Source organism: Cyrtonyx montezumae, unplaced genomic scaffold (assembly GCF_038088225.1).
Source record: "Cyrtonyx montezumae isolate F1298 unplaced genomic scaffold, pur_monq_1.0 scaffold_10, whole genome shotgun sequence".
In the NCBI taxonomy this organism is placed as follows: domain Eukaryota; kingdom Metazoa; phylum Chordata; class Aves; order Galliformes; family Odontophoridae; genus Cyrtonyx; species Cyrtonyx montezumae.
The window spans coordinates 14,963,091-14,989,378 of NW_027071826.1; the positions used below are offsets into that span (position 1 = coordinate 14,963,091).

Below are 26,288 nucleotides of genomic sequence, written 5' to 3' on the forward strand. Positions count from 1 at the left end.
TCGAAGATGGTTGCAAAATAAATGCTTTACAAGGATACCATCTTTAGAACTTTATTATAATAATTAAAATACAGCAATTAAACTTCGGATCTAACTCGACGACTACATTTTTTCCCCTTTTTTCCAAAATCTTAACAGTATTAATTAGTAACTGAAGCTAAGTGTTTGTGCTTCCTTACTGTTTTTACAGATGGCTTAGATTGGATGGCAGTGCTTCCATGAGTAAGAGCTTATTCAGATCCCCTGCAAACAAGAGAGCCCTTCTCATATATATATGTATATATATATATACTCATATATGTATATATGTATACTTTCAAGCACTAATTTCCTTTCCAACACTCAAAGCACCAGTGTTGCAAAAATCAGGATGTTACAGGCATTAATGTTTCAAGTACTGATAGAAGTAAGAGTCAAAAGAATAATATAAGTATTTCTGAGCTCTTCCTGAAGCTCTGAAGTACTGGTAACACATATAGCTGTGTATCTATTAATGCTGCCTAACTTGCAGTTGGACAGTCGGCTGTCTTCCAGTTTCCTAGTGCTTGCTGACAGGACGTGTCTACTCTTACGTGATGTACTCATGGAAGTAGTAAGTAGTCAGGAAGTAGGTGAGTTGGGGGCAGCAGTGGGTATGCTCTTGCTCAGTGACTTTCACTTTTTTATTTATGAAAATCTGGAGGTATTTCAGAAAACAAATAATGGGATTGGAAGAAGCAATTAAAAAGTGGACATTAAAAAGTGGGTATGAGTTAGGAAGGCATGAAAAATGATGTTGAGAAACAAGGTTTCATTCTAGAACTCTCTCCCTCCCCTTCTCCCTTCTCAGTCAGTGCTTTTTATTCTTAATACCATTTGCCTACATTCCAAGAGAGCCTTGTGTATGTTGTATTAAACGTGGCTATATCATCTTAATTGTATTTTAACTGTAACTACAGTATGGTTTACAGGATAATACAGAGTATTTCACATTTATTTTGCAGGATAAATCATTAGGTACTTTGAACACGAATGAGATGGAGAGGAAGGAATAATAGTATATTCAACAGCTACTCAAGAATTGTATGAAATAGTTAAGAACATATATCTTTTGTAAGGTAACTAGAAACTTACATGTACTTAATACAGAGGGAGTGTGTTTGTGTGTCCCTGAATGATAAAGTGATGAATAAGTTCAAGCATATACACATTTACGTTTACATTGTATGTGACACAGTACTTGAACCCGGAGACTTTCTCAGGTGTGTTTGTGAAGATAGTTTGCATGTCACTTCCTGACAGATATGGTTGGCAACAGCTCCCCCTGTACTCCTACATTCCTTCCTTAGCTGTCCTAGGGTGAACAGAGCAGTGTCCCTTCTGTGGCTGAGACTTGGTGCCAGTTACTCTCATGTACACTTCCCAGCTTTGAGCCTAGGTTTACTGGGGTTTACACTGAAGATGTTCTCAGCATCTTGAACTTGAAGGCCATCTCCCTACACTCGTGTAAATGAATGACTGTTTACTGACCACAAGGCTTTCCAGCTCACTCAGTTCTCAAGCAGAAACATCTGTGGATAGAACTGCTCACCAAGACCTCTTGAACAACTTCTAGCAGAGTTCACTGCTTGTGGATGTGGCTTATTGTGTTCCTGGGGTAGATGCTGCTCCAATTAGGTTCTTCTTTATTTTTTTCCTGATGGTGATCAGATTGAGTTATGCTGAGCCACGGAGATATTCTGTTTCAGCTTCTTCCTCTAAGTTTGCTGTACCAGATACTTCCCTTGAGGTTGCAGAAGTTTCTCTCACGAACTCCAAACACAGAGTACCTGGACCTCAATGAAGCATACCTCTACACTAATGGAAGTAATTCTGAGATTTCCAGATTTTCTTCTACTGTACAGAGAGTAGCTGTTCTCAGGTAACGGTGCCTGATGCCAGAAAACAGATCTCCTATATCGTAAGGGTGGAAAGATCTGAAAGTTGGAATTTCTCACAGTAAGTTGCCTATAAAACATACCTGTCTGTAACACACCCACCTGGTATATCAGCCTGCTTGTCTCCCACTGCCCACGTAGAGAGGTCATGTTCTTGTGGAATTAAGTGTCAGGTTGGTACAGTCCTTTTAACATGACCAAGGGTTAAACTGTTCAGATAATTGCTGCCTGTGTTTCTGCAACTCCACACATTTCAGAAACTTGGAGAATTGGCTGATGAGTTATACTGCTCCTGCAGTTCTTCTATGGATTTAGATTCCCTTCCACTCAACAGAAGTTACTTAGGTTGCCTTGCTAAATTATGTTTCTCAACATCAGTAAAGCAACCACAGACATTCAGCCCTACCCTTATCAACCGTTTCACAGCTGCAGAGGCATCCTGGAGAAGTGTTGTCTATGCTCGAGTAGTACCACAGGTCTACTGGCTTGAGGATATTGAGACCCAAGTCAGATGTGAAGGCAGGAGGACAGATGGCTTTCTGCTTTGACTCACACACAGCGTGAAAGTAAAACAGAGCAAGGAAGTTACCAGCAGATGAAGTTTTTAAAGGTAAGTTGTCCACATTTATGTTCTGCATCTGTTCTTGCTGCTTTCTCTTTCCGGAATTCAGAAGAAATTGAGGTTATGCTTCAGAGCAGGCAGGAGGCAGGGCACATGGATGTGCTATAGGAGCAGCAAAACTTGAAAGCTGCTTTTTGTGGTGCCTTATTTAACCAAAACCAGAGCGTAAGGTCAGTTAGTCATGCGAGGAAGATGTAACTTGCCATGTTCTTGCAGGTGGCTGGCCGCCTGGCAACTTTGTGTCATGATTTGAGATTTCTCTATTTGTAGTCATTAATTGGAGCATAAATTCTTTCTTCTAATATATAAATTGAAATCAGTAAAATTGTTCAAAGGTGAAATGAAACCCAGTTTTTTTGCTGAGAAAAAGACAGAGGAGAGGGAACATTTAATCTGCTGTATGCCAAGAGTGTTCATGAGGAACATAATACAATCCAGTGGATATTATAAAAACAAACAAACAAAAAAGAAAGCATGTTGAGTGCTACTGGGAAGTGACTGCAGTATCTGCTGATATGCAGTGATTTCAGAGCTTTGCCAGAAGTGTCACTGTGTACTGTGACATCTCCCAGAGGTGGAAGGTGCCGATCTCTCAAAGGATTTTTCTGAAATGGCTCAATGCAAACAGCTCCATAATTTGGGTTCAGAAATTATTTAGCATGAAGGTGAAATTATGCTCACAAACAGAATCTCTTTACAGACAGACTTGGGGTGATTTGGGCCGAACAACATGGATTTTGGTACTCTGTAAGCAACTTTAATGATGTGTATGAAAACGTATCCGGGCTGCCCACCTACAAGGGCTCAGAAGCACTCAGCGGTGAGTTCATCTCTGCTAGCGTTGCTTCTGGAAGTATGTGCATCCTGGAGCCCTTCTGTTATGCTCACGAGTTGTAAGGTGAGCCTAGTCCCTTCTCTTACATTTCAGGCGTATATTTTATTGGCTGAAGTTCTAGAAATCTGGTTTTAATTTATGCATACCTTAGCAAGGCTTATTTTAAACCTGCTGGTGCTGAGAGGCCGTCTGGTAGTGTTGCAGTGGGAGGTTGGTGCTGTTACATCGGAGGGTTCAGGACAGTCTTCCACCTTGTGATAAAGTCAGGAACTCGTTAGGTATGTTGTTGATGCCAATAAGGATCCCTGAAGGAAGCTATGATCAGGGATGTGTGGTATTTCATCTCTGTTCAGGACACGTGGGGGTAATTGTAAGCAGCTCCTAATGAACTGATCCCCAGAAGTCTCTGCTAACAACAGAAAACATGTGGGGGGAACTTAAAAATGTTTCCAGTACAGATGTTCTACACTGCAAGGTGAGAATGACCACAGCCCTCATGGTTCAGCTAGCAGAGCTTTTGGTCAGTTTGCTGAATTGAATGGACTCTCTATTTGGACATCCAAAAATCAGGCTTCCTCCTTGCAGAGTAAGTTGCCAGACTTCAGCCTCTAGGAGCTGAACTCGTCTTTTAATATGTTTACTTGATTACACAGTATCTAATTCTTGTTAATTCTGTAGTAAGAAAGGGCTTTGTTTGCATGAAATTTCCCAACGTTGTTCCCTGTCCCAAGACACAGCTCTCCTTGTAGGATCTCAGATGCACCCAGCCCTGCTGTCTTCGACCTAATGGGATGAGGTTCAATAAGACCAAGTGCCGGGTCCTGCACTTTGGCCACAATAACCCCATGCAATGCTATAGGCTTGGGGCAGAATGGCTTGAAGAATGTAGAGAGGAAAAGGACCTGGGGGTGTTGGTTGATGCTCGGCTCAACATGAGCCGGCAGTGTGCTCAGGTGGCTAAGAAGGCCAACAGCATCCTGGCCTGTATTAGAAATAGTGTAGCCAGCAGGAGCAGGGAGGTGATCATCCCCCTGTACTCAGCTCTGGTACGGCCGCACCTCGAGTACTGTGTTCAGCTTTGGGCCCCTCACTACAAGAAGGACATTGAGGCCCTGGAGCGTGTTCAGAGAAGGGCAACAAAACTGGTGAGGGGTCTGGAGCACAAGTCTTATGAGGAGCGGCTGAGGGAGCTGGGATTGTTTAGTCTGGAGAAGAGGAGGCTCAGAGGAGACCTTATTGCACTCTACCACTTCCTGAAGGGGGGTTGTGGTGAGGAGGGGGTAGGCCTCTTCTCCCTGATAAGTAATGACAGGACGAGAGGGAATGGCCACAAGTTGCGCCAGGGAAGATTTAGATTAGACCTCAGGAAGCATTTCTTTTCTGAAAGAGTGGTCAGGCACTGGAATGGCCTGCCTAGGGAGGTGGTTGAGGCACCATCCCTAGCGCTGTTCAAGAAGCGTTTAGATGAGGTGCTAAAGGACTTAATTTAGTAGTTGGGTAGAGATAGTGATAGGAGGATGGTTGGACTAGATGATCTTATAGGTCCTTTCCAACCTTATGAACTTATGAACTTATGACCCATCCTTGGGCTTTGCTAACCTTTCCTCCGTAGAGTATTCCTTGCATGGGAGGCAGGCCGGCCTGCCTGCTTAACAAAGCTGCCGTGAAATATTGGTCGTGCTTGTCGGAGTGCCCCTCTGCTGCCATCTGTTGCACAGCAACAAAATGGAACAGAATATTGGTGGGAAGGTTCAGCCTCCACACCATGCCACTGCCGTCTGCCTCTGATGTCGTGGGCAAATGTAACAGAACAGGAGGAACAGCTCTTGGAGGCATTACTTTAGGAGCAGCTCTCGTAGTTTTGTTTTGGTTACGCGCAGTTTTGTTTGTGTTTATTTTCATTCACGTTCCTCTAAGTTTCCCTACCAAATGCCGATGACAGCATTTTGGAAGCAGGAACCCCCTTCCCTTCCTGTTGGCGTCCGCCAGCCGCCTGCTTGCCGACACGCTGCTGGACAAACACAGGGGCCTGTTTGATTCACAACAACGCTGCTTAACCACAGGCCCAGGAGCGGGAGAAGAAAGCAGCCCTCTGCCGCTCTCCACGGCTGCGGCTCCCGCCCCGTACCCCCGCCGTCCTTCGCTCCCGCTGAGCGCGGCTTCGTTGGCGGCCGCCGGGGCGCTAGGCGATGGCTGCGGGCGCCCAACCCCGGCGTTAGCAGCCACCTCGGGGGCCCGAACCCAGCGCTCCCTCCGGGGCCCGAGAGCCGAGCGCTGCGAGGCGATGCGCCCTTCGGAGCGGAGGCCGCGCCTGCAGTGCCCGCGGCGGCCGGCGGGGGGGGGGCCGGAGCCGCGCCGGGCGGTCAGGCCGAGCCGGGCCGCGGGGACCCGGCCCCGAAGTTTGGCTCCGCGGGGCCACGTCTGCCAATGGGACCGTCCGTCCTCTGCTGTTAGCAGCGCAGAGGCAGCCTTACTATTTATGTAATGAAATATGTTCTCAAGACAAGAGATCACAGGGATGCCGGAGTTCAATTACAGTGCCCGTGTAGCCGGGGCACGGAGAAATAATGGATGTTCCTCCTGTGCGTACACAGATGGGGTGGAGGTGACCTCCAGAGCCACGAGGGCTGGGGCTGATGGATCCGCTCAGCACAATGCGAGCTTAGTTAAACTGTGCGTACCCAAGTTCCTCAACGGCAGGTTGAGGTCTCAAGAGGGACAAGCCACGGCCGTGCTCAGCGCAGCGTGACACCGCGGTGCACACGGCCCTCCGCGAGCACGTGGCACGGCGCGGGCTTAGCGCGGTTAAACCGGAGACGGGCAGAGGGCAGCACGCCGTGCTGATACACACAGAGAGCCCGCGTGTGCGAGCAACAGATTAATCCTGGGGATGCGTAAAGCCAAGCGCAGTTAAGAAGCAGAAAGAGTAGGTCTGCTACGGCCACAGGAGCACATCACGTTGCCGGGGCTTTTTCCAGCTACCACCACAAGCGGTGCGTGCACAGCGCGTCCCCGCCCTGGGGCGGGGCCGGGCGGGGCCGGGGCCGCACGGCGCTTTGAGCCCCGAACCGCGCAGGTGCACAGCGGGGGCGCGGCGCCACGAGCGCGCCGGGACCGGGACCGGGGCGGCAGCGGCTGAGGCCCCGCGCCGCCTCGCCCCCTCCCGCCCTCGCGGCCGTCCCATTGGTCCGCGCTGTCAGCTCGGGGGCGCCCATTGGCCGCGGACGCCGCCCGTCACGGCGCGGCAGCGGCTCGGCTCTAATTGCCGGCGCGAGGGCGCGCCCCGCCACAGGTAGCGCGGCGCTCGGAGCGGGCAGCGCTGAGGCGGGCGGTGCCGCTGCACCGCGTGCGTTCCGGAGCGGCCCCGCTCCGCCCCCTCGGGCCGATGGGCAGCGCGGGGTCGCCGCTGTAGGCGGCCGCTGCCGGGCAGCGGGGCCATGGGCTCGGCGCCTTTGTCTGCAGAGTGAGCCGCCCCGCCCGCCTTGTCACGGCGACATGGACGTGACCATCTCCGAGCTGCTGGAGCTCTTCCTGCAGAGCCCCCTGGTGACCTGGGTGAGTCCCGCGGTGCTGGGGAGGGGGGTTTGGTGTTGCTCCAGCGGGGCCGCTCCAACGCGCCTCCGCCCTTCGTTCCCCGGCAGGTGAAAACCTTCGGAGCGCTGGGGGGCGGCGGCGAGGACAAGCTCGGCATGTACATGGAGCTGGCGGACGGCGTGCTGCTCAACAGGATCATGCTGCAGATGTGAGTGAGGTGGCTCCGGGGGCGGGGGGTCCGTGCGGGCTGCGAGCGGCCCCTGCCTCGCTGCTGGGCACAAAGGGGAACCGGTCCAGAGCCACGACTTATAGCGTTGGGCTAAATTGCTGCTAAAACTTAGGTATTTTTAAACCACATCCTTTCTTGTTGTTCATCTGCTGCAGGCAGATCCTAGCTGCTTTTGTACAACACTTTTGTACAAAGTGCAACCGCTGGTGGCTTAAAGCTGGGCTGAGCTCAGATGCTTGTGGGAATTTACGCTGCTGTGTTTAAAAGCAGTTATCTTTTGAAAAGAAATCGAGAAAAAGAAACAAACAACCCCCAGCAGTCTGAGGACCCTCCTGCCCCAGCTGGCAGCAGTGTTATCCCTGCTGCTCTGGCTGCCGAGGTAACCTGGGCTTCTCCCCCCCCCATTTTTCAGGTTAGTGCAGTAGCGGCATAAAACAGAGTACAGTGTTACTTGCAAAGAGAAAATGTTGGAAATAGCATTTTCTAAAGAATAATTACACTTCTAAAAGAGAGCTGTCTGCGCATTAGAGCCCGGAGTGTGAACGTTCACATCCAGGCTTGTACCTTCTCCAAAATGTGGGGAATATGATTTTGTTCTGTGACTGTTGTGTTTGGCATGGAGAAAACCACCCAAACTCTCGAGGAGCAATTGTGAGTTGGCTGCAGATTTAACTAACGCGTGAAAGAATTAATTATTTCAAAACAATGAAAGCAAACTTAATGCTCAGCCACTCCCAGTCCTGGTTACTAAATAGGCTGCAATTATGTGGCGATTGAATGACTGTAGCATTCTTAAGTGAATGATATATTTGAGAAGTACTTTATCAGTTGACATACACAATAAAGGCGCTTAAGTATTTTGTAATAGGCCATTGAAATATATGTAAGGAGAGGTAAAACTGTTCAGGTCTGTGGGGCAGCTTAATGTTCTGGGGACAGGGAGAGAGAACAGTAAGATCCCACAGAAATAAGGAATTCACGTGTATAGTCTGGCAGCACTCAGTGACACCGTTTGGCCTTTTGTTGGATGTTACATGTTGATGAGAAATGCCCTGCCATGTTTACTTGCCTTAAGCAGTCAGGAAAATAAGTTTTTTTTCCAGTAACCGTCTCTGCCAGCAGTGTTGCAGGCAGTGTTCCTGGGGGAAGCCCAAGCAGCATGGAGTAGAGAACTATCCCTTTATTCACAATAATTCACCCTTTTTATGCGGCCTTGGCAGCATTTCTAGCGATGGCTAAGGGAGCTTGAAACTAAAGACATTTGTACCCAGAGCCTGGAGCTGTTCGACTGAGGAAGGATCACAACTGTATTTACTTATCCTGACCAAGTGAAGTGCCGTCTGTGGCATCCGCTTTTTCAGACCTAACCTTTAGAAATAGCAGTTACTGCTTCTCTGTAAACTGAGAGAGCCTTTCAAGGGGTGTTTCTGCCTCAAAGCTTTCAAAATAGAAAAAAATGCATTTTAGAAATGCCTGTTCTCATCAGTTCTGCAAGCTTTAAGCCTTAAGGATGATTTCAGTGCTTGGACTGTGATTTCTTCCTGATGAAATGTTATTAATGAGAGCCTTTGGTGACATCTGATAGAATTTGGTGTGCTGTGAGTAACCCTTGCCTGAAAGCACACGTGCACAGGGCAGTAGCAAAAAATAGAGGGGTTCCTGTTGTGGGTAGCTGTCGTCTTGTTAGTTCACTTTTTAGTTCTTTAGATTTAATTCTCTGTTTGCCTACTTATTAGAGCACGAGTTACACAGATGTGTGTGACTCAGGCACCAGTGTAGAGCAGCACTTTGCTCCAGAGCAACAGATTTCTTTTGATGAAGGTTCTTAAAAGCAGGATTATTTGTAATTTCTTTATGAAAACTAAAATGCTTCCATCCTGCAGCCAAGCAGTGTTGGAAGTTTAGTGTGTGACTGGAAAGTCTGGTGTCTCTGCAGAAATCCAGATAGACCTGTTGAGGTGAGACTGCTGAGTGAAAGGAAGGCTGCAGCTTTGTGAGGTGCCCAGTGAGCTGCACTGCTTCTAGCATTCTGGTTTCTGTTGTAGTAGATTGGGTTTTGTCCAGATGCTCTCTGACAACTCAAAACAGGCAAAAATCCCAATTCCTCAATGTTAGGTTTTGTATCAGCAAGATGGACGTGTCACCAGAGAAATGGGAGACTTCTGTTGTGGTGTTTCAGCAGATACATCCATCAGAAGAGACACAACAACTGCATTTGTTTTTCCACTTTTATCTTAAAGACTTTTTTTTAAGGTTATTTTTGTGTTATTTTTGAGTGGTTTCCTTTTCCTGTGTATACCCCAACCTGCTCATGCACGGAGGACACATTGACATTGCACATCTGCAATAGTGAATTGATATTCTGTATTGAAAATGCTTGTGTTAATCTTCAGAGTGCAACTGTTGTGTCCTGAGCTGCTCTGTTTCTGGCAGACAGATGAGTGTCAAGTAAATGAACTTGTCTGTGGACAGATCTAAGATTTTTTTAGACTGTTGTGCGTTGCTCTCTGCTATGACAGAGGCACATGGCTCAGCATAGACTGCTCTCACTGTTATGCTGCAGTTGTGGGGTGACATCGGGAGTGTAAGCAAATATTTACACTGTTCAATCTCCTGTGGGAAGCTTTATCTGGGAAATGATGCAGGAGTTCATACGTGCAGGCACAGCAGTGCTCTCATTGTTCCTAATCCTTCTGACTGTGCTTTTCTGCTAAAGCATTCAGGAAGCAGAGATGTGTGTCAGGAGTACATCTGATTAAATCATTTGTGTTAAAGCCTATAAGTTCACAGTGACAGATTTTTCAATTTCAGCAGCTGCCCTAGAGTATGGTACTGCCAGTCTGACATCTTAAATTTGGACCACGTGATGAGAACAGCCCAACTGCTGTGCTGCAGCTGTGGTTTGCAGCAAGGAGCATGCAGAGTGGGAGGCTAGTGACACACATCCATTTAACAAAATCCCACTTCAAAGTGCACTTCCTACTGCTACTTCAGATAATGTAAAACCCATCCAGCGGATTCATCCCTCTGTAAGTAAGAGGGGGAAGCTGGATGTTGGGAGAGCTGGGTTAACCCAAGGCTAGTGCACTCTGTGCCTGCCCAGGTGCATGTGCTGTCAAGGCCATGGATGCTGGGTGAGCCTGGGCTGCTGATCTGTTCTGATGTTAATGGGCCTTGGGCCTGCTTTGAGGGCTTCTCCCTTATTTGTCTGGATTGTTTGTCCAGAATTGCTCAAATAGGATTGTCCGTTTGAATTTCAGAGGCAAAATGATTCTTTTCCCTTGTTTCATTGTTTTGATTTCATTAATTGATGGCTTAAGGGGGTGAATGTTCAGGTAGAGCTCCTGAGGGCTCCATGCTCCCTGAGCTCATGATTTGTCTTCTGATTCCCTGCCCTTGGTTTCCTCTTCACCTCTGTAAAAAGCTTGTAGAGGGCATGCAAACTGGGGGACTAACAGTGCTTGTGTGTGCAGTGAGGCCTCCTGGTAGCTTGGTGTGTTTTTTCACTTGTCTGTGGAAGGCACATCTCAGTCCTGCTGCCTCTCTCCTATATAGAGTGTCTTTGATACTAGGACTACGTGGTGTTTAAGGAGCAGGCAGACTGTGCTTCTCTTTGTGTGTAAGGGGAAAAACAAATGTTGCCACTGGAGAAACAGCAACCAAACAGAGAAACACAAGTTGCTTAGGTTGCTGTCGGGGATTTTGCAGATACATTCAGGCACTGATTCTTTTCCTTTATCTGGTTACTGGTTTTAAGAAGTAACCCACTTTCATTTTCAGTGTAATCCTGGAAAAGTTCCTGTCAGTAAAACTCACTTACGGAAATGTCACCAACCAAACAGGTGCTTTAGCACACAGAGTGCAGTGCCAACAACTCTGTGTTTTTTAAGGTAGAAGCTTTTTTCAGCTCAGAATTTACCCCTTACTGTGTGACTTTTAGCCAGTTATTTTTCTTTCAGTGGTGCTGCTGGTGTTTGGGGGCTGGTTGGGTGGCCAAGCGGAAGTCTGACTTTGCACAGCATCTGAGGAGCGGAAGGAAGACCGGGGGATATGGAAGGTGGAGCAGCGTTTTAGTTAGGAGGAACGAGTTTCAGGGCTAAGGAGGCTTCTGGGGAAGAGAAAGCAATCCATAAGGGGGTGCCGAGTTGTGGGAACTGTTGGAGAAAGGGGACTCAGAATTAATGACTTCATGCTACCTCTGATGTGTATGAGGTTGGGTTTGTGTGAAACTGTGGGACTTCCTTTTTTTGAACAGTTTAATGTGTGAAAAAAATCGTAGCAGTGTTATTTTTTTTTGTTTGTTTTTCCCGTTGTTTAGTATAGCAGCTGCTGCCAAACAGCTGAAGCTCTCTTCCTGGCTGTAGACCTACATCACTGCCGGGCTGCAGTGACAGCAAGAGCTTGCATGTGGGATTGGAGAACTTCAGCTTGGCCAGCTACTCTGTACTGAAAGCTTCACCCCCCTTTAGGTTTCTAGTTTGCCTAAAAAGGCTAAGCATCTAGCTTCTTTCAGGGTAAAACTGAGCAGATGTTGATGCAGAGTGCTGGAGGCAGAGTAATCTGAATACAAGCCATTTACATTTCCACTGCTTGCTGTGTTGCTGAAGGCCTATTATTGGCAAACAATGTGTGTGGCTTCCACCTTGTTCTGTCTGTGAAAGGAAGTTGTTCACGCTTCCGGTGCTGAACAGCAGAAACTGTGGAAATCCTTAATATAGCTTTTACTCCAAAAGCTTGATAGGATTGCTCCTTTGTTCCTCATAACGAGTCACAGTGCTAATCACTACCTGAAAAACTTTGCTGGTGTAAGGACTAGGGAGAGTCCTGATGGGTTTGCACTGGCAATCTGGGTTGTTGCTGCATCAGTTTGTTTGAACCCTGGCACCACAGTGCTGGGCTTCTCTGCTGCCAAGGCAGTCTTCTTTCTGTGTCTGTAGGTGTGCTTTGAGAAGATTGTTTAAAACATACTTATGCAAACTTCGTCAGATAAATTTTAAAAATAAATATTGGACCTGTTTTTCTCTTACTTCCTAGTCAACACTGGAGTTCAATATTTGGCCCTGGAAGAGCTGTGAATGGCTTAATTGGTGTCCCAAGCAGGGCCCCTGGAGGCAGGTGTAGCAATTGCAGACCAGTTTGCTGATAAGAGCTTTTATTATGAGGGAAATGCTAGGCTTTGATCCACGACTTTGGTAGATAAAGGTTTTTAGGTTTTCTTACCAAGATCAGAATCTGAAGGTACACTTTCATATTGTTAGCAGCTTTTGTGCTCAATTTGATTTCCTTAAAATCACACGAAAGCTTTAGACTTCTTTCCCTGACCTTTCCACAAAGATTTTTCCCTCTGTCATAAAATGTATGCCCACTTGCCTTAATGTTTCATTAAAATATGATGTCTTAACAGCTCTAACTGTACTGAGCTTAAAGTATGATGCGCTGGGTATATGAGAGGAAGGGATTATTGACTACATCTGGTAGTTGGATGCAGTAAATGTTCAGTGCTCCCCTTTCCCTTTGCTTCCTCGGTGTGTATAACAAATCTGAGTTGTTTGCACTTTGCACAGTAATCAAGTGTTAACATTCTTTTCTAGTCTTGAAGTCCTAAAGTCAATGTGTAGTAGTTTTCTCTAGGCTTGCCTTTGTTTGAGTAAGGTGAAACCCATATTAACAAAGACTCCTTTGGTCTAATTTGCACAAACTAAATATGCTCTGTGCCTCAGGGGAATAAAAATAAGGAGGGAAACTGCCTACAATTGCTGTGTGGGTTAACCTAGTGTAGGTGGCATGCAACAAGATCTCTCAGTTACACATAAGTGCAAAGCTTATTGTATCATGAAATGATGTACACACATCATTGTCAGTTAATTTAATGACAGATACTTATGCATTATTGAGATGTTAAGTTCTGTCTCCAAGGAAACAATTCACTTTCTTTTTCCTCTGTTCGTAGAGACCCTCGGCCAACCAACCAACGTGTCAACAAGCATGTAAATAATGATGTCTATCTTCGGGTTCAAAACCTGACCATCTTAGTCAGAAACATTAAGACCTACTATCAGGTAAGATTTGCTCTTTGCTTGTTGATCTGTGGTGATTACTCTACTGATTCAGTTAAGGAAGGAGCTAGTAGCTCAAAAAGAAATGCTACCGGAAATGTAGAGGAAATGGTATGAGTGTAAAAGTACTTCCAACCATGCTTTCCTTAAGAGATAGAAGTATCTTTTCTGCTCTTTGTGTGTTTGGGGGGGAAATTTATGATGTTGGAGTAATGCTTTTGGATGTGAAGCTTGCTTAAAACAATTTTCTCTTAAAGGGGCTGCCCCCAAAACTGCTTATGAAATACTATGTTTGCTAGAAAATAAAATCACAGGTTTGTATAACATGAACTAGGGAAGATGAACCTGTATTGAAGACAGGCTTCCAACACAGTGTACCTGTTTTTAGCTGTTAAGCCAGTTGTTAGATCTGGCCACCTTCTGCTCTAACAGACTTAAATGCAGAAATGACTGCGGCTTCTCACAGATAGTACTCTTCTCAGGTGACATCCTTGAACTGACCGTCAGTGTCCCTCTACTAAGGCAGTGACAGCTGAATGCTTTTGCAGAGTTAACTACATGTTGGGTTCTGCTGAAAAGCCATTGGAGTGAATTCAGTTACTCTAAATAGGTTTTCAGTATGCACGCTGTTGTGTATATTTAGGCTTGCTGAGAGAAGTAACTGTCCTGCTGTTTCCTTTTTTACATATTTTTGGTTTTTTTTTACCAAATTTGAATGATACATAGCATAAACCAGTCTGGAAACACTAAAAACTACAGAAATTCTCTGGTCTCAGGTGTATAATGGACAAAACTGAACTGTGAACATCTTAATCTTGGTTGCGTCACTTTTTTGTACATATAGGAGAGAGGTTGTGTTGTCTTTCTCTTGAAATACAGAGAAGTTATAACACTTAAGTGCAGTTTAGTACTAAGTTATAACTTAACTGCACTATAATACTAGTGCCTTTTGCTGCCATTGTCTTCCAGAGCTGCCTGCTCTGTTCCGAGTTTAATGCCACCATTTCTTTGCTCTGGATTTGCGTGGAGGAGTCATCCATATGACTTCAGGCTTCCCTAAGCAAGTTGAAGCTGCATTAGGAAAATGGAGGGTGTAACTTTATGTTTGAAGTGTAGGAGGACATCATGTGTTTCTGAAAACAGCTGACATGTCTCTTTGTGGTTGAGAACGGGAGAAGCTGATATGATGTGATGTAATTCCTAAGACTTGTGATTTGTAAGGGGGAAATTCCGTTTGGTCATAATTGGAGGCCGAAGTATTTTAGTTTCTTGGTTATCCACTGAACAGTGAAAGTGTGTATACAGAATCTATGAGGAAAAAGGACTGTATTAAAGACAATGTAAAGGACTAGTCTGGTTCTTTAGGTGTTGAAAATAAAGCTTTTTCTTCAAGCGAGTTGCTTGTCTTGATAATCTAACCTCTTTTAGAAGTATACAAAGAGAAAACATATTCGGAGGGAAAAGTGATTCAGAATCATGTGCTGTGTTCTTTGATGGCTTGTTGACCTAGCTGTTGAGCTGTGTAATCATAATCCAATAAAGCTAGGAACCACTGAATACATCAAAGATACAATTTTTAATTGAAAGCATTAGTAAGAGCTCTCAGGAGGCACAGGAATGATGTTCTTGGTGTAGTCCAGAAATCAAAAACAAAGAATCTTGCTGCTAGAAGACTATGTATATAGTGCATGCCAAGAGTAGTCATGAGAATTGATCATTCTTTGCATTTGGTCCTGGAAATGTGTGATTGCAGCATATCATATCTTTTTTGTTTGATGACAGCATTATACAAGAAACTTATTTGTCCTTGTCACGATTGTATCTTCAGGAGAGATGCAAGATCTGAGTGTTAATCCGAATTTCCTTTTGTTGTGATGCAGTGCAGCCTTTCACTGCATGGGATGAGTTAAGGCTGTCTGTGCTGTAACTAAGGGTGGAGTATAGCATTATACATGTACTCATGTTAGATATTTGGAGTGTTTTTTTTGTTGTACAGTCTGAGATAACTAGTTCATTTTGCCTAGACCTTAACATGCAATTGAACTTTTTAATGGGGATGGTTTGGAATGTACATAGGTGAATAATGCCTCCTATTTATTGCCATGGAAACCACAACAGATAGGAATAGCAGAGTAACACTATTTAATAGAGCAAGTTCTCAGTTACAAGGTGCTATTTTTCAACGTAGTCATCACCATGAGCTCTGCATTTTTTCCAGCAACGAACAAGAGCCTGTGTGCTATGCTTGTAAAATAAATAAATAAATAAATCTGCATGGCTGTCTGGAATGTGGCTTGTCTTTCATGCTGCTGGTGCCAAAATGTACCATCCACTGCTTGGTGTCCATAATATCAATGGACGCTGTTTTTTATGCTGGTAGAAATTCAGTGACACACTTTTACTTCATCCACGCTTTGATGTCAGATGCCGTTCTGTCACACTGCCCTTCTGCTGCCCTGCCTTACACAGCAACATGTAATGGAATATTGGTGGGAAGGTTCAGCCTCTGCTGCCATAGTACCACAGTCTGCCTTTGATGTTGTGGGCTGGTGTAATAAAATAGCAGGCGTTACTTTTGGAACATCCATCATATAAGTATTGCTAGGCCAGTTGCTAATATTTATGTTGATTCGCATTTGTTTTTTAATAGCTTGAAGTCGTAGGTGTTGCTTGCAGTGGTACCAATAGGATGGGTTAAGTTGAAATGAGGGTAGTGTCTTAATGATTGAACACTCAGACTGGATTTTGGTTGCAGGCTGGCAGTGGGAAGGGGAAAGTTCCTGACAAACAATAGTAACATGAATCTGCTGCTTCCTCAAGGGAAACAAAAGCTCTGAAAGTACAGCACTGGCCTTGATACTTTTAAGTTCCCTTTCACTGGATGGGCCCCAGTCAAGGTTATAGCTTAGTTTTTGAATTTGATAGGGCAAGTCTCCTTGTGCTTTATAGAGGAATGTTAGTAAGTATGATGGAATAATGGCCCTCTGTGTGTTATGCAGGAACCATCAAGGATATGGCATGGATTTTGCTAACTGAACTTACTAACAACTTCTCAAAGTGCTACCTTCTCAACTTTCACCTTCACAAAACCTGATTGCAGATGGCTATGAATAAAACTGTGAAAGGCTCTTAAAACGGGGGACAACTTTGGTTGCTATGGTCATTTTATTATATGTACATGTATATTATTTATTATGTAAGTAATTGGGCATGTAAGAGTGATTACTTCTGGTAGTGGGCAGACATCTCTGCATTCCATGCTGTCTGAGCAGTTGCGCCTCTGCAGGTCTGTTACTGGGGTGAGAGCCTCTGCTTCGGAAACAAGGCAAATGACTCATTTTGCTGTGGGATTTCTTGAGCATCCAAAGGAATCTGTCATTAGCTGTATTTAATAACTGTTTCAGCCCCTGTCTACTGGAGAAATGGTGGGTCGTAAAACTTCTGGAGTTGGTGCTGTACCTTAGCAAAGCGCTGAGCGAGGCAGAATTCATTTGTTGCTCATTGTATGACACAATGTCTCGTCTTGTTCAGACTGAATTCATATACTTGTCTGCCTTTAAACTGAAATTCAGAATGGTTTTGTATGACGTGGCTTGGTACAGTGAGAATCAGCCACTGCCTTGCTGCAGTGGTGCAATGAGGATGTTGATTGAAGGGATGTTGATGGTAGAGGATGGAACATACTGGGCAAGGAACGCTCGTCCACTTCTCACTGAGGTGGATATTGTCCATCCTTGTCCAAAAGTGAAATCTTCCCCGTGTACTGCAGCTAACCAGTGTTTGTGGGTCTGACTGACCTCAAGCTGTTGTCTGCTGCCTTGTCACGTTGGCACAGTTGGTAATGTCAGTCTGCGTGCCCAGCGTAACAGGCGAGTTTATTTTGCTATTCCTGAGCACTCTTCTCTCAAGAGAGCGTTTCTGTTGTGAGCTTTACAAAGGATCAGGTCAATTAAACTGGCTTGAGAACAGTTCAGGTGCAAGTATTGGAAGACCTAACAATGTTTGACTTCACAGGAATAAACATGCTTGACCCGGGTTCATAAGGTTCCCAGTGTGTTGTTATGGCCCTTAATTGCTCTGGCACCTTCTGGTTCTTTTCAGAGTGGTGATTAATCCCAGCTGTGGCAGCTGTCTTCACAGTGGCCTGCGACAGTTCCTGTTTCTGGCAGTGTGTGCTGATAGGGCTTGTTTGTTTTTAAAGCATAAGCTACAACAAACTGTGATTGCTTCCATCAGTGGAGGGGGAAAGATAGAAAACATAGCTTTGCCATGCTGCGGAGTATGTAAGTCCTGTAGATGTGGGCCCTTGGAATGTCCATATGTGAGGAGCTGCCCAAATTTCTGCAGTGCTTGGACAGCACACTCAAGACTTAGGGATTTGGGAGGGGCTAAGGGCAGGCTGGTGGAGGAAGCTCACGGTGGCCTTGCGCTCTGCTGCTGTCAGTTGATGAATTCAGAAGTTTAAGGAACTAGTGATTGCTTTGATACGAGCTTGTTTTAAAAGAAGGAAAAGCAACCCCCAAAAAACTAAATGGAAAAGTTTGGTTTTTTGTCAGCTCATTTCTTACTCTTCAAAAACACCAGTAACCATTCCAGCTGTATGTACTGCACTCTCAAGCAAAATTTCCTACAGCTTATGTAAAATTTTGAGGTTGTTGGAGAGGATTAAGAATGTTGACTAGTCCGTTGACTAGTCCCAGCATAGCTGCTGTGGCCATGTTGGGAGTATGTGGGTGAGCAGTGCTGTAGGAAGAGGTGAGGTTGAAGCTGTGCTGCCTGCAGTTCTGCAGCTGTGGCCACTGAATACTTTGCAAATTGCCTCATGTTTCTAAAGCAGATGGAAATCTGTTGCCCTTTAAAAATATATATATTTATGAGAGCTCTAAAATGAGTTATGACTATGTGGTTTGTGCAGTTACAATAAAAAAATCCCATTCCTTGGCATTTTTATTAAAATTAGGGTGTGGAGGAGTAATGATGGAGCTATTAACTGAACTTTTAAGGACTTTTATATCACCTCAGTTCCTACTTGCCCTACCTAAACTCACATAGCTCAGCCCAGGTTATGGTGAAGAAGGATGCCTTGCTTTTCAAGGCATGTTTCTCAGTCTGCTCTCACTTGTCTGTTCCATGTTGACCTAGAACAAGTACAAGCAGCAGGACTACTTACCAACTGTGTCGTTGTGCAGATGAACTAAAAGGAGCTAGCAGCCTGTGAGCTGGCTGTTGTGTGTTCTGGCACTGTGGCTGCAGTAGTGCTGAGACTGGGTTTTCCACAGGAGAAAGACTGCTGTTTTCAGGCTGGGGCCAAAACTGCTTCTCCCTGTGGCTCAGTTGGGGTCTTGCAACGCCAGTGGCTTCTGGGTGTGTAAACAATGCCTGCTTCTGTAGTTGGTGCACTGAGTCAGGTTGGGAGCTCTTGGCTGGACTGTGGACATGAATTTGAACTTCATGCTCCAGATTTGGGCACAAGTGGTGAACTGGCAACTGTATTTGAGCTATAAATAAAGTTCTGGAAGTAGAATGTCCTTTTCTGTGTGTTAAAATCTTTCCCTGCTAGGCTTGCTAATTCTAGTGGCCTAGGAATCCACTTCTCAGCAAAGTAAACACCAAAATGCTAGAAATACACTTAAAAGTATGTTTTCTGAAGTAGGAAAGCATTTCTCTCTCTGAGGAGCAGAATTCATTCACAGTAGCCTACTGAGTTAGATGATAGCAAAAATATAAGTTTAGTTCTCTTATTGCCTTTTTGGTGTGTCAGAATACAATGTGTGTTGCGTGGGTGGCTGCTTTTCTTTGATTCCTGCTTGCTGGAACTCTGAATTTAGCAACTTGGCAGTGGTGGGAGGAGCCTTTCATCATCTAGAGCTTTAAATTCCAAGATTATTAACACAGTGTTAAGAGCAAGACATCAGAAGCTTTACAGATAAACTCTAATTCACAAATTTGACTGATCTCATGCACTTGTGTGTTCTCTCCCTTTGCTGTGTGGTTGTGTGAGCTGTGTTTGTACAGACTCTTGACCTGTTTCTGCATCAGGAATTGTCCTGTTGTACCTACCAAATGTATCGTACAGATTATGTGGTCTGATTTTGGCAGCTGCATGTAGAAACAACATTAATCAACTGCTGAGGTTCTTTTTATAATAGGTGTACAGTTAGTGTGACAGGCAAGTCAGTATTAAGATGCTCACTGTCTCAGTGAAGTAGTGAGCCTTACTCAGGAGATGCTGTTCTGTCACTGATGTGACCTGGAGTGTGCTGTTATCTTCTCTGCTTGTTTCTTTTCCTCTCACTGAATTTCATTTGTTAGCTTGAATGTGCTGTAGGTGGAGTGGCTTTCTGTATGTATTTGTTCAGAACTTTCTGTTAAGAGGCTTCCTTAGTTCTGCAGTGACCAAAATATGTTTGGTTAGGTGTGCTGTTCTGCAGCAGTGTGGTCACAAAGCACGAAGGCTATGCGTGAGGTTAACACTGTGAGGGTGTGCTACTATCATGGTGATGGGTGCCAGTCAGTGAGATATACAGGCTGTGGTGTGGGCATCACCAGCCTCTAGGTTTGATATTAGATGAAGTTGCCCAGGACTCCATCCAGCCTGGTCTTGAATACCTCCAGGGACAAAGCATCCATCCTGTAGGCCTGTTATCGAGCACTTCAGTGAGAAAGAAACTGGAACAGGTGACTAACTACCAGCCAGCCAATCTGTGGCCTGTATTTCCCTGGAACTAGAACTTGGTAAAGGGCAGAACAGGCTGGCATGTTATCTGTGCAGCTCTGTCTTCGTTTTCTCTAATAAGCTACAGAGGTGTGAGTTCACAGTGCGCAGATATATAAAGCCCAGCCAAAAGGGCAGAATCCTAAAATAAAAATGTATTTGTGCAGTGGTCAGAACAGCGGGGCAGGGTTCACATGGTGGTTTTGGAGTGTTGCTGTTAATCAAAGGCTGTGTGACTAAAATGTAAATGTGTTAGCAGAGGCTGGGCAGGAAAGGAAGCTGTGAGCTACTGGCACAAGCTGCTTCTTGTCCTGCTCTCTGTGGTTTCCATGCATCTTTGCAGGTTTGTAGGAAGGTTAAGGTAATCCTATCAGTTATTGGACTGACCACTGTGGAGGCATAAGCACAGAGGCAGAGCTGAGCAGAGGCAGTCTGTGAGAATTTCATGGTGGTGTAGTTATTTGGTCCCATACAGCACTGTTTGCTAAAGCTCTGCCTAAATTCCAGGAAAATGTCCAATTTTGTGTTATCAAGGAGGGAACTGAGTTCTTGTAAAGGCTTCCAGTTTCAGATGTAGTGCACTGGATTGACTTCAGTTTTGCTCTTGTACAGTTCTGAGTCAGGACTAAGGCGTGGTAAGGTGGAGGATTGTTCCTGATGTTTCCAGAGATGTCTGTAACCCTGATGAGCAGAGGTTGTCACTGTGCATCTTGTCCAGCAGGCCTGGGCTTTGTGTTCAGTAGCTGTTAGAAAGGCTTGCTACAAACTCACCTTCCCACACAGTGCTTTTGGTAGTGGTTTTGTTTATTTATTTTAGACCTGTAACCAATACTCCCACAGTGTTTTAATCTGAGGCAGGTGCTTGGATATCTTCTAAAGCAGTGGTTATCAGCCTCTTTGAAGGAGTGATTGAGATCTTCCATTCATTTCTGAAGCTGAAGAAGCATCATATCCAAATGCAGAGTTGTATTTACTTTGAAAACAAAACATGGGCTGCATCATAAAGGCCTGATGGAGCTTTATGCTGATCTCCTGTATTTCTGGCATTTGTGAGTTATGTAGTGTGAAGGAGGTGTGGAATGGCTGCATCTGTCCTGCAGAGAGCCTGCCTGGCTCCCAGGCAGGAGCAGAACTGGCTGCAGGAGGCTGCTTTAGCCTGCTTGTTACATCTCTGGTGGCAAACCTCAGCAAAGGGTGCCTTTTGTATTTTATTCAGGACATAGCCTTTATGGCAGTGCAAATGAAGGAAGATACTTGGTCATGAATGCAGTGAAATCAAAATACTGTCACTGACTGATGCATGCATGCAACTTCTATATGCATGTTATGCTGTTTTCTTTTTTTTTTAATCTGTCCTTTGGGAACTCTTTAAGGTGCAGATAAAGCAGATTGTGTGCACTTTTTTTTTTAAACAGCTTTTTAGGTGGGCTGTTTGAGTGTAAGCTGTGTGAGAGCTGGCTCCTCTCCTATTTCATGTGATGAAGGAGATAGAGCTGAAGGAGAGTTGAGGTTTTAGATTCTGCTGGGTTCTCACGTGGCCACTGAAAGTGCCTAAATAAAAACCTGCTCAGCAGACTGAAGGTCCCTGTGGAGCTGTTGCTGTCTGTCCTCTTTCATAGTTAGCGTTATTAAAAGTCTATGGATGTTTATTATTTTCTTTTTTAGACCCAGTGACATTGTTAGAGCTTGTTAAGGGACTGAAGACGTGACAGGCGTCTGCTCTGCGGGGACAGTGCAAAAGGCTTGTGGTCTCTACTATGGGCAATCTTGTATTAAAAAAGTCTTGTATTAAAAAAGTATCTTGGTATTCAATATTTAAAAAAATAGATTACATAGGTGGTGGTCTTATAGCAAAAGATTTCATGTTAAAGATCTTACTGTAAGAAGGCCTAATTTATTTGCTGTAAAGTTTAGAAGCAAGAGTTGTTCTCTGTGGCACCTTAGAGTTGTTTTTACTTCCTAACGTGATCCCATATATAACAAATCCCCTGGAAAGGTAGAAAGAAATCCAACATCAATTTGCTATGCAGAAGTACCTGTTTGTTTGGTGTGCAGTGTGCTCCAGGAAAAGGGGAGTGTTGTACTGAGGTCAATGTCTGGTTTGTTTTGGAGCAGCTGTATTAACAGGAAAGCTGAGTGGTGGGAGTCCCAAAGGAGGATACACGCTTGCCAGTATGTGCTGGGAAGAGGTGAATTTCTTTAATTTTGATACTAAATACAGAGTTGCTATGTATGTTAAAATGACCATTTCTACAGATACAGATTAGTCAGTATTTTACATGCCTTTATTTCACTTCTTGAGTACTTCCAACCCCTGCAATTCTGTGATTCTGTGATTTTTCTCTCAAGATGAGAAAAAACAAGAACAGTCACTCCTGTGGCTTTTTTTTAATTTGAAAAAGTTGTGTGTCAGTATTGCTTTCTGTCTTTCAAGATTTGAAGCAAATGCTTCTCTGAACAGCATGTGGATTGCTCTTTATAGTTGTACATGCAGAAGGAAGGAACTGGTAGAGGAGGACCACAAAAGCTGCCATTATTAGAAGCCTTGCTTACACTTCAGTGCTCTGGCACTTAACTGTGGCTCCTGGATTCCAGTCATGCAGAAGAAATGAAACCAGAGTGCTCCGTTTTAATTCTCAAGCTTGAGTGAGCTGCACTGCATTTCTTCCAGTACGTGTTTGCTTTGTATCCTGAGCCAACATCTCGACTTGAGAAGGTGATTTTCATCCCCCCCCCTTTTTTTTTTTTGCTTAGTTCTTTCTCTTTATAAATTGCTGGGTGTAAATGCTATGCAACTGAGTGATTCAGATTTCAAATAATTCGTTATTGGTTGAAGACTTCTCAATAAGATGCAGCAGCACTTTGGCCTCACTTTTTAAACCTTTTCAGTTCACTTCAGTTGCATTTCCTTTTCATGATGTGAGACCTGATTATAGGTAGTACTGACAGTACAATTTGAGATGCTCAGCGCCTTGCGTGGCAGGGTCTTGGTGGTTTTGCTTTGATACCATATCCTTGAACGTTGTGAAATCGGAGCTGGCTGCCAGATCATGACTTTGTTTTGGCTTTTCTCCTTGACAGTATATCGCAGCCTTTACCCATGTCAAGGGCTTCATCACGCTTTATCAGTACTTGGAGACTTGCAGTGTTTACAGCAACCATGTGAATGCCTGCAGAAGGTTCCATCCTGTCTTGGCTTTATAGGCTTCTGCCCAGCCTACTGGTGAGAGAGATGCTCATCTGAGAGCTGAGCTGGCGTGGCCACATGAAAAGCAGCTGCTTCTGTGACATGCAAACTGAGATGCACACAGCCTTTGTGGTCAGGTGTGTGCTTTGCTACCTATTTATAAGGGAAAAAAATCTTAAGAGTTCCATTTCATTTGCTTATTAACAAGTAGAAATACTTCTGTAACCAATTGCTTCATCTTCGCTTTTTTTTTAACCCTTCTCATGCATTTTGGAAGTGAAAAGAAGTGAAAGGTCTATGATAGGCTCTCTTCTTTGCTAGGAGTACGTGACAAATATCAGGCTACTAACTTAAAAATTCCTGCTTTATTGACAATGACCGTGACTGACTTGCCCAAAGCACACAGCTTCTCAAACTTCAGATGCTTTAAGTGCAAGCCTTCAGTCTGCTGTTGTCTTGTAAGATTCTCCCAGGCTGTTGGATATGCTGCCACTGAGGTGGGTACCCGACACTTCCAAATCAGGGTGTGTGACATAGGGCAGCAGGGAACTCATCTGCAGGAGCAGTGACACTTTGCTGGGGCAGCGAGCTAGGTCCTAACATGTTCTCAAGTAAGGGTTTACCCCTGCACTGCCTGGAGACCAGGTGAGGTTTTTGCTGTCTGTGCTGGTGTCCTGCTGTTTTGCAGCACAAAAGGATGCTCCCCTTGAGTAGTCTTGCACTTAGTAGCTTTAAACTTCTGCAGTGAAAAGGGCCATGCGAAGTGACAGAAACTTTCTTACTTTCTTCCCTAGGGAAGGCTGTTCGGAACAGCAGTCTTGGTCAGCTGCTTCAGCCAGGCTGCTCCTCCCTGCACACACAGATACTAAAAGCCTCATAGCTTAGCATAATTTGTACTGTAGGTATCTGGCAGGCTGGTGTAAGACACTCCTCCTGCTTACTTCTAGTAAGGGGAGGATGCAGAAGGTTTTTATACTTTGGTGCGAATATTAAAGCCTTAAAGAAGTGGCATGTTCATAAAAAGGTAGAATTTGGATCTTGAAGTATTTGCTGAGGTCTTACTAAACATATATTTATGAGAGGGGGGAGGTTTGGGTTTTTTTGTCAGTTTGAATGCTCTCAGTTTAACCATCATCCACTCTGTGATATGGACCCTTTTGAGTTCTGCCTTGTTGGCATGCGCTGCTGCTCTATCAGATATGATGAGTTGTGTGAACTGGTTTCCTGGCACTTAAGAAGCCAAAGAAGCTTGTGGTTAACTGAACCAGGCTGACTAATGCATTAGGGACCTAAAATCATCTTTTTGCAGAGATGAGCACTTTTTTGTTTTTCTTTTAATGTATTGTCTAAACGTTTATTAAACAGCAAAATACCAATTTCTTTGAAAAAGAATTACTATGTTCCTGAAGGATGAAATAGGAGAGGGAAGAGTTTAACTGCTACCTCTCACCTTTTTAATGAGAAGTCATTAATTTTCCTTTGAGATTCAGAGCAAGTCTGTTCCAGTTCTCATCCCAAAGCATATGCTGTATGCCCTCAAGGGGGAAAGCAGTTAAGAATTACAAGGGGTATTATGCATAGTAGAAACAAGCAACCTGCTGAAGTAATAACCTGCTGTGTGCCCTTAAGTCTCTGTATGAATCAGGGCTTTAAAGTGGTGACTGAAATACGAGGAATATGTCATCTCAGAGATTAGCGAGACAGCCTCACGCAGGAGATGAGAAACGTTTATTTTCATGTTCTGTAACACTGATCTTCACGCAGGAAGGCGGAGTCTGGGGTAAGCACTTAAACTGCTGTCTTAGTCCTTGAGATATTGCTCTTCTTTTGAGGCAGAGCAGGATACAGCTGAGCTGAGCATACTTGGTTATGCTGTAAGTTCTGATAACAAAGTCTGATTTCCTGACTAACTGCTTCACATTTTTCTGAGGCTTTTTCTGTTGTGGTGCAGTCTGGTAACTAGTCTTGCTTTTTAGATGTCTTAAAATAACTGTTCTCTGTGACCTGCTCTAGCTTCCTCTCAAGTGGACAGGTGACACTGGTGAAATGTTTCATAGGATGTTTTAGCACTCTGTGGCACTGGAACATCTCCTGCTATACTGTGTAGTTCTTGTCCCTGGGTTTCCTGTGGACTAGTTCAGGAACGGCTTGTGATCGCGGTGATTCACTTGGAAGAACTGCTGTGAATCTGTGCTTTGTGCCTGTCTGGGGCTTGGGATCCAGACACTGTCTCTCCCCCTAACCACTGGGCTGCCGCCTTCAGTTAATTGTATACGTGTGAAGAATAGTGCATCTGATGAAGCAGCTGCATGCAAACATCAAAGTGTGTTTTAGTATTAACTACAGATTTACCTAGTGTTAATTAAGGAATCTTTAAGCATTAAGACTTCAGGATTTCAGCTCTGTTTGGTTGCTAAATGTATTTCTTAAATAAAACCACGAGGTGTCTGAAGAGAAACTAAAGAGCTTACACATCTAGTTCTGTACAACTGAGACATCTTTAATCTGCAGTAATTAGTGGTGTGTTTCAAAGCATTGGAAACCACTTTGCATTGTGTGCATTCACGAAGAGGTGCTCGTTAAAAATGCATTTTTAGTCTCCACCTGTTACTTAATACGATGTGTGCTTTACTGCACTGCTGTATTTTTGTTGCTCTTTTCCAAAGTGCATTATTCATTGCTTTGAACTGTATGGGCAGGAATATATCCTGAACATCTGATTGCTGTACTGACCATTCCCCAAGGAAAGGGTAATGTCTGTGTTTACGACCAGCAAGCAAAACCTTTCATGTCATCTTTTTGCAAAGATTTCATACCTTCTGCATACCAAAGATGCAATTAGGGGACTTGCATCTGTGATGCTACAAGGAGACAGCAAGGGGGCTGTACTTGTGTTCAACAAAGGCATCCTAAAGTGATTAATGAAGACTGACTTGGGGGACAGTGCAAAGCTTTCTCCTGGTCATCTGTCCCCTGTGTACCCTGCTTTTATCCACAGCTGCCACCTGAGAGTAGGCATGTGTGGAGCCAGGTGTATGCTGACTTAGCTGCGGCTAGGTCCCTTGCTTGCTTTTCCTTTGCTGAAAAGGGAATAGAGAATTTCAGAGATATATTTAGCTTTCTCAGGCAGGAGGTTTACAACTGTGTAAATTGAGAAGTGTTAATGTGTGAGAAACTAGGTGTTGGGTTTTCTT

The 26,288-nt window shown here is 44.6% G+C and overlaps 1 protein-coding gene across 2 annotated transcripts in view; it reads left to right on the forward strand.

Moving 5' to 3' along the window:
• Window positions 1-6,824: 6,824 nt before the first annotated feature.
• Window positions 6,825-26,288, forward strand: part of CCDC88C (coiled-coil domain containing 88C) — an 83,698-nt gene continuing 64,234 nt past the window's right edge. For both annotated transcript variants that reach the window (XM_065750977.1, XM_065750987.1), the window contains exons 1-3: window positions 6,825-6,928; window positions 7,015-7,115; window positions 13,087-13,195. In XM_065750977.1, the coding sequence (XP_065607049.1) occupies window positions 6,869-6,928; window positions 7,015-7,115; window positions 13,087-13,195 (270 nt within the window). In that variant the 5' untranslated portion in view covers window positions 6,825-6,868. The remainder of the gene's footprint in view (window positions 6,929-7,014; window positions 7,116-13,086; window positions 13,196-26,288) is intronic.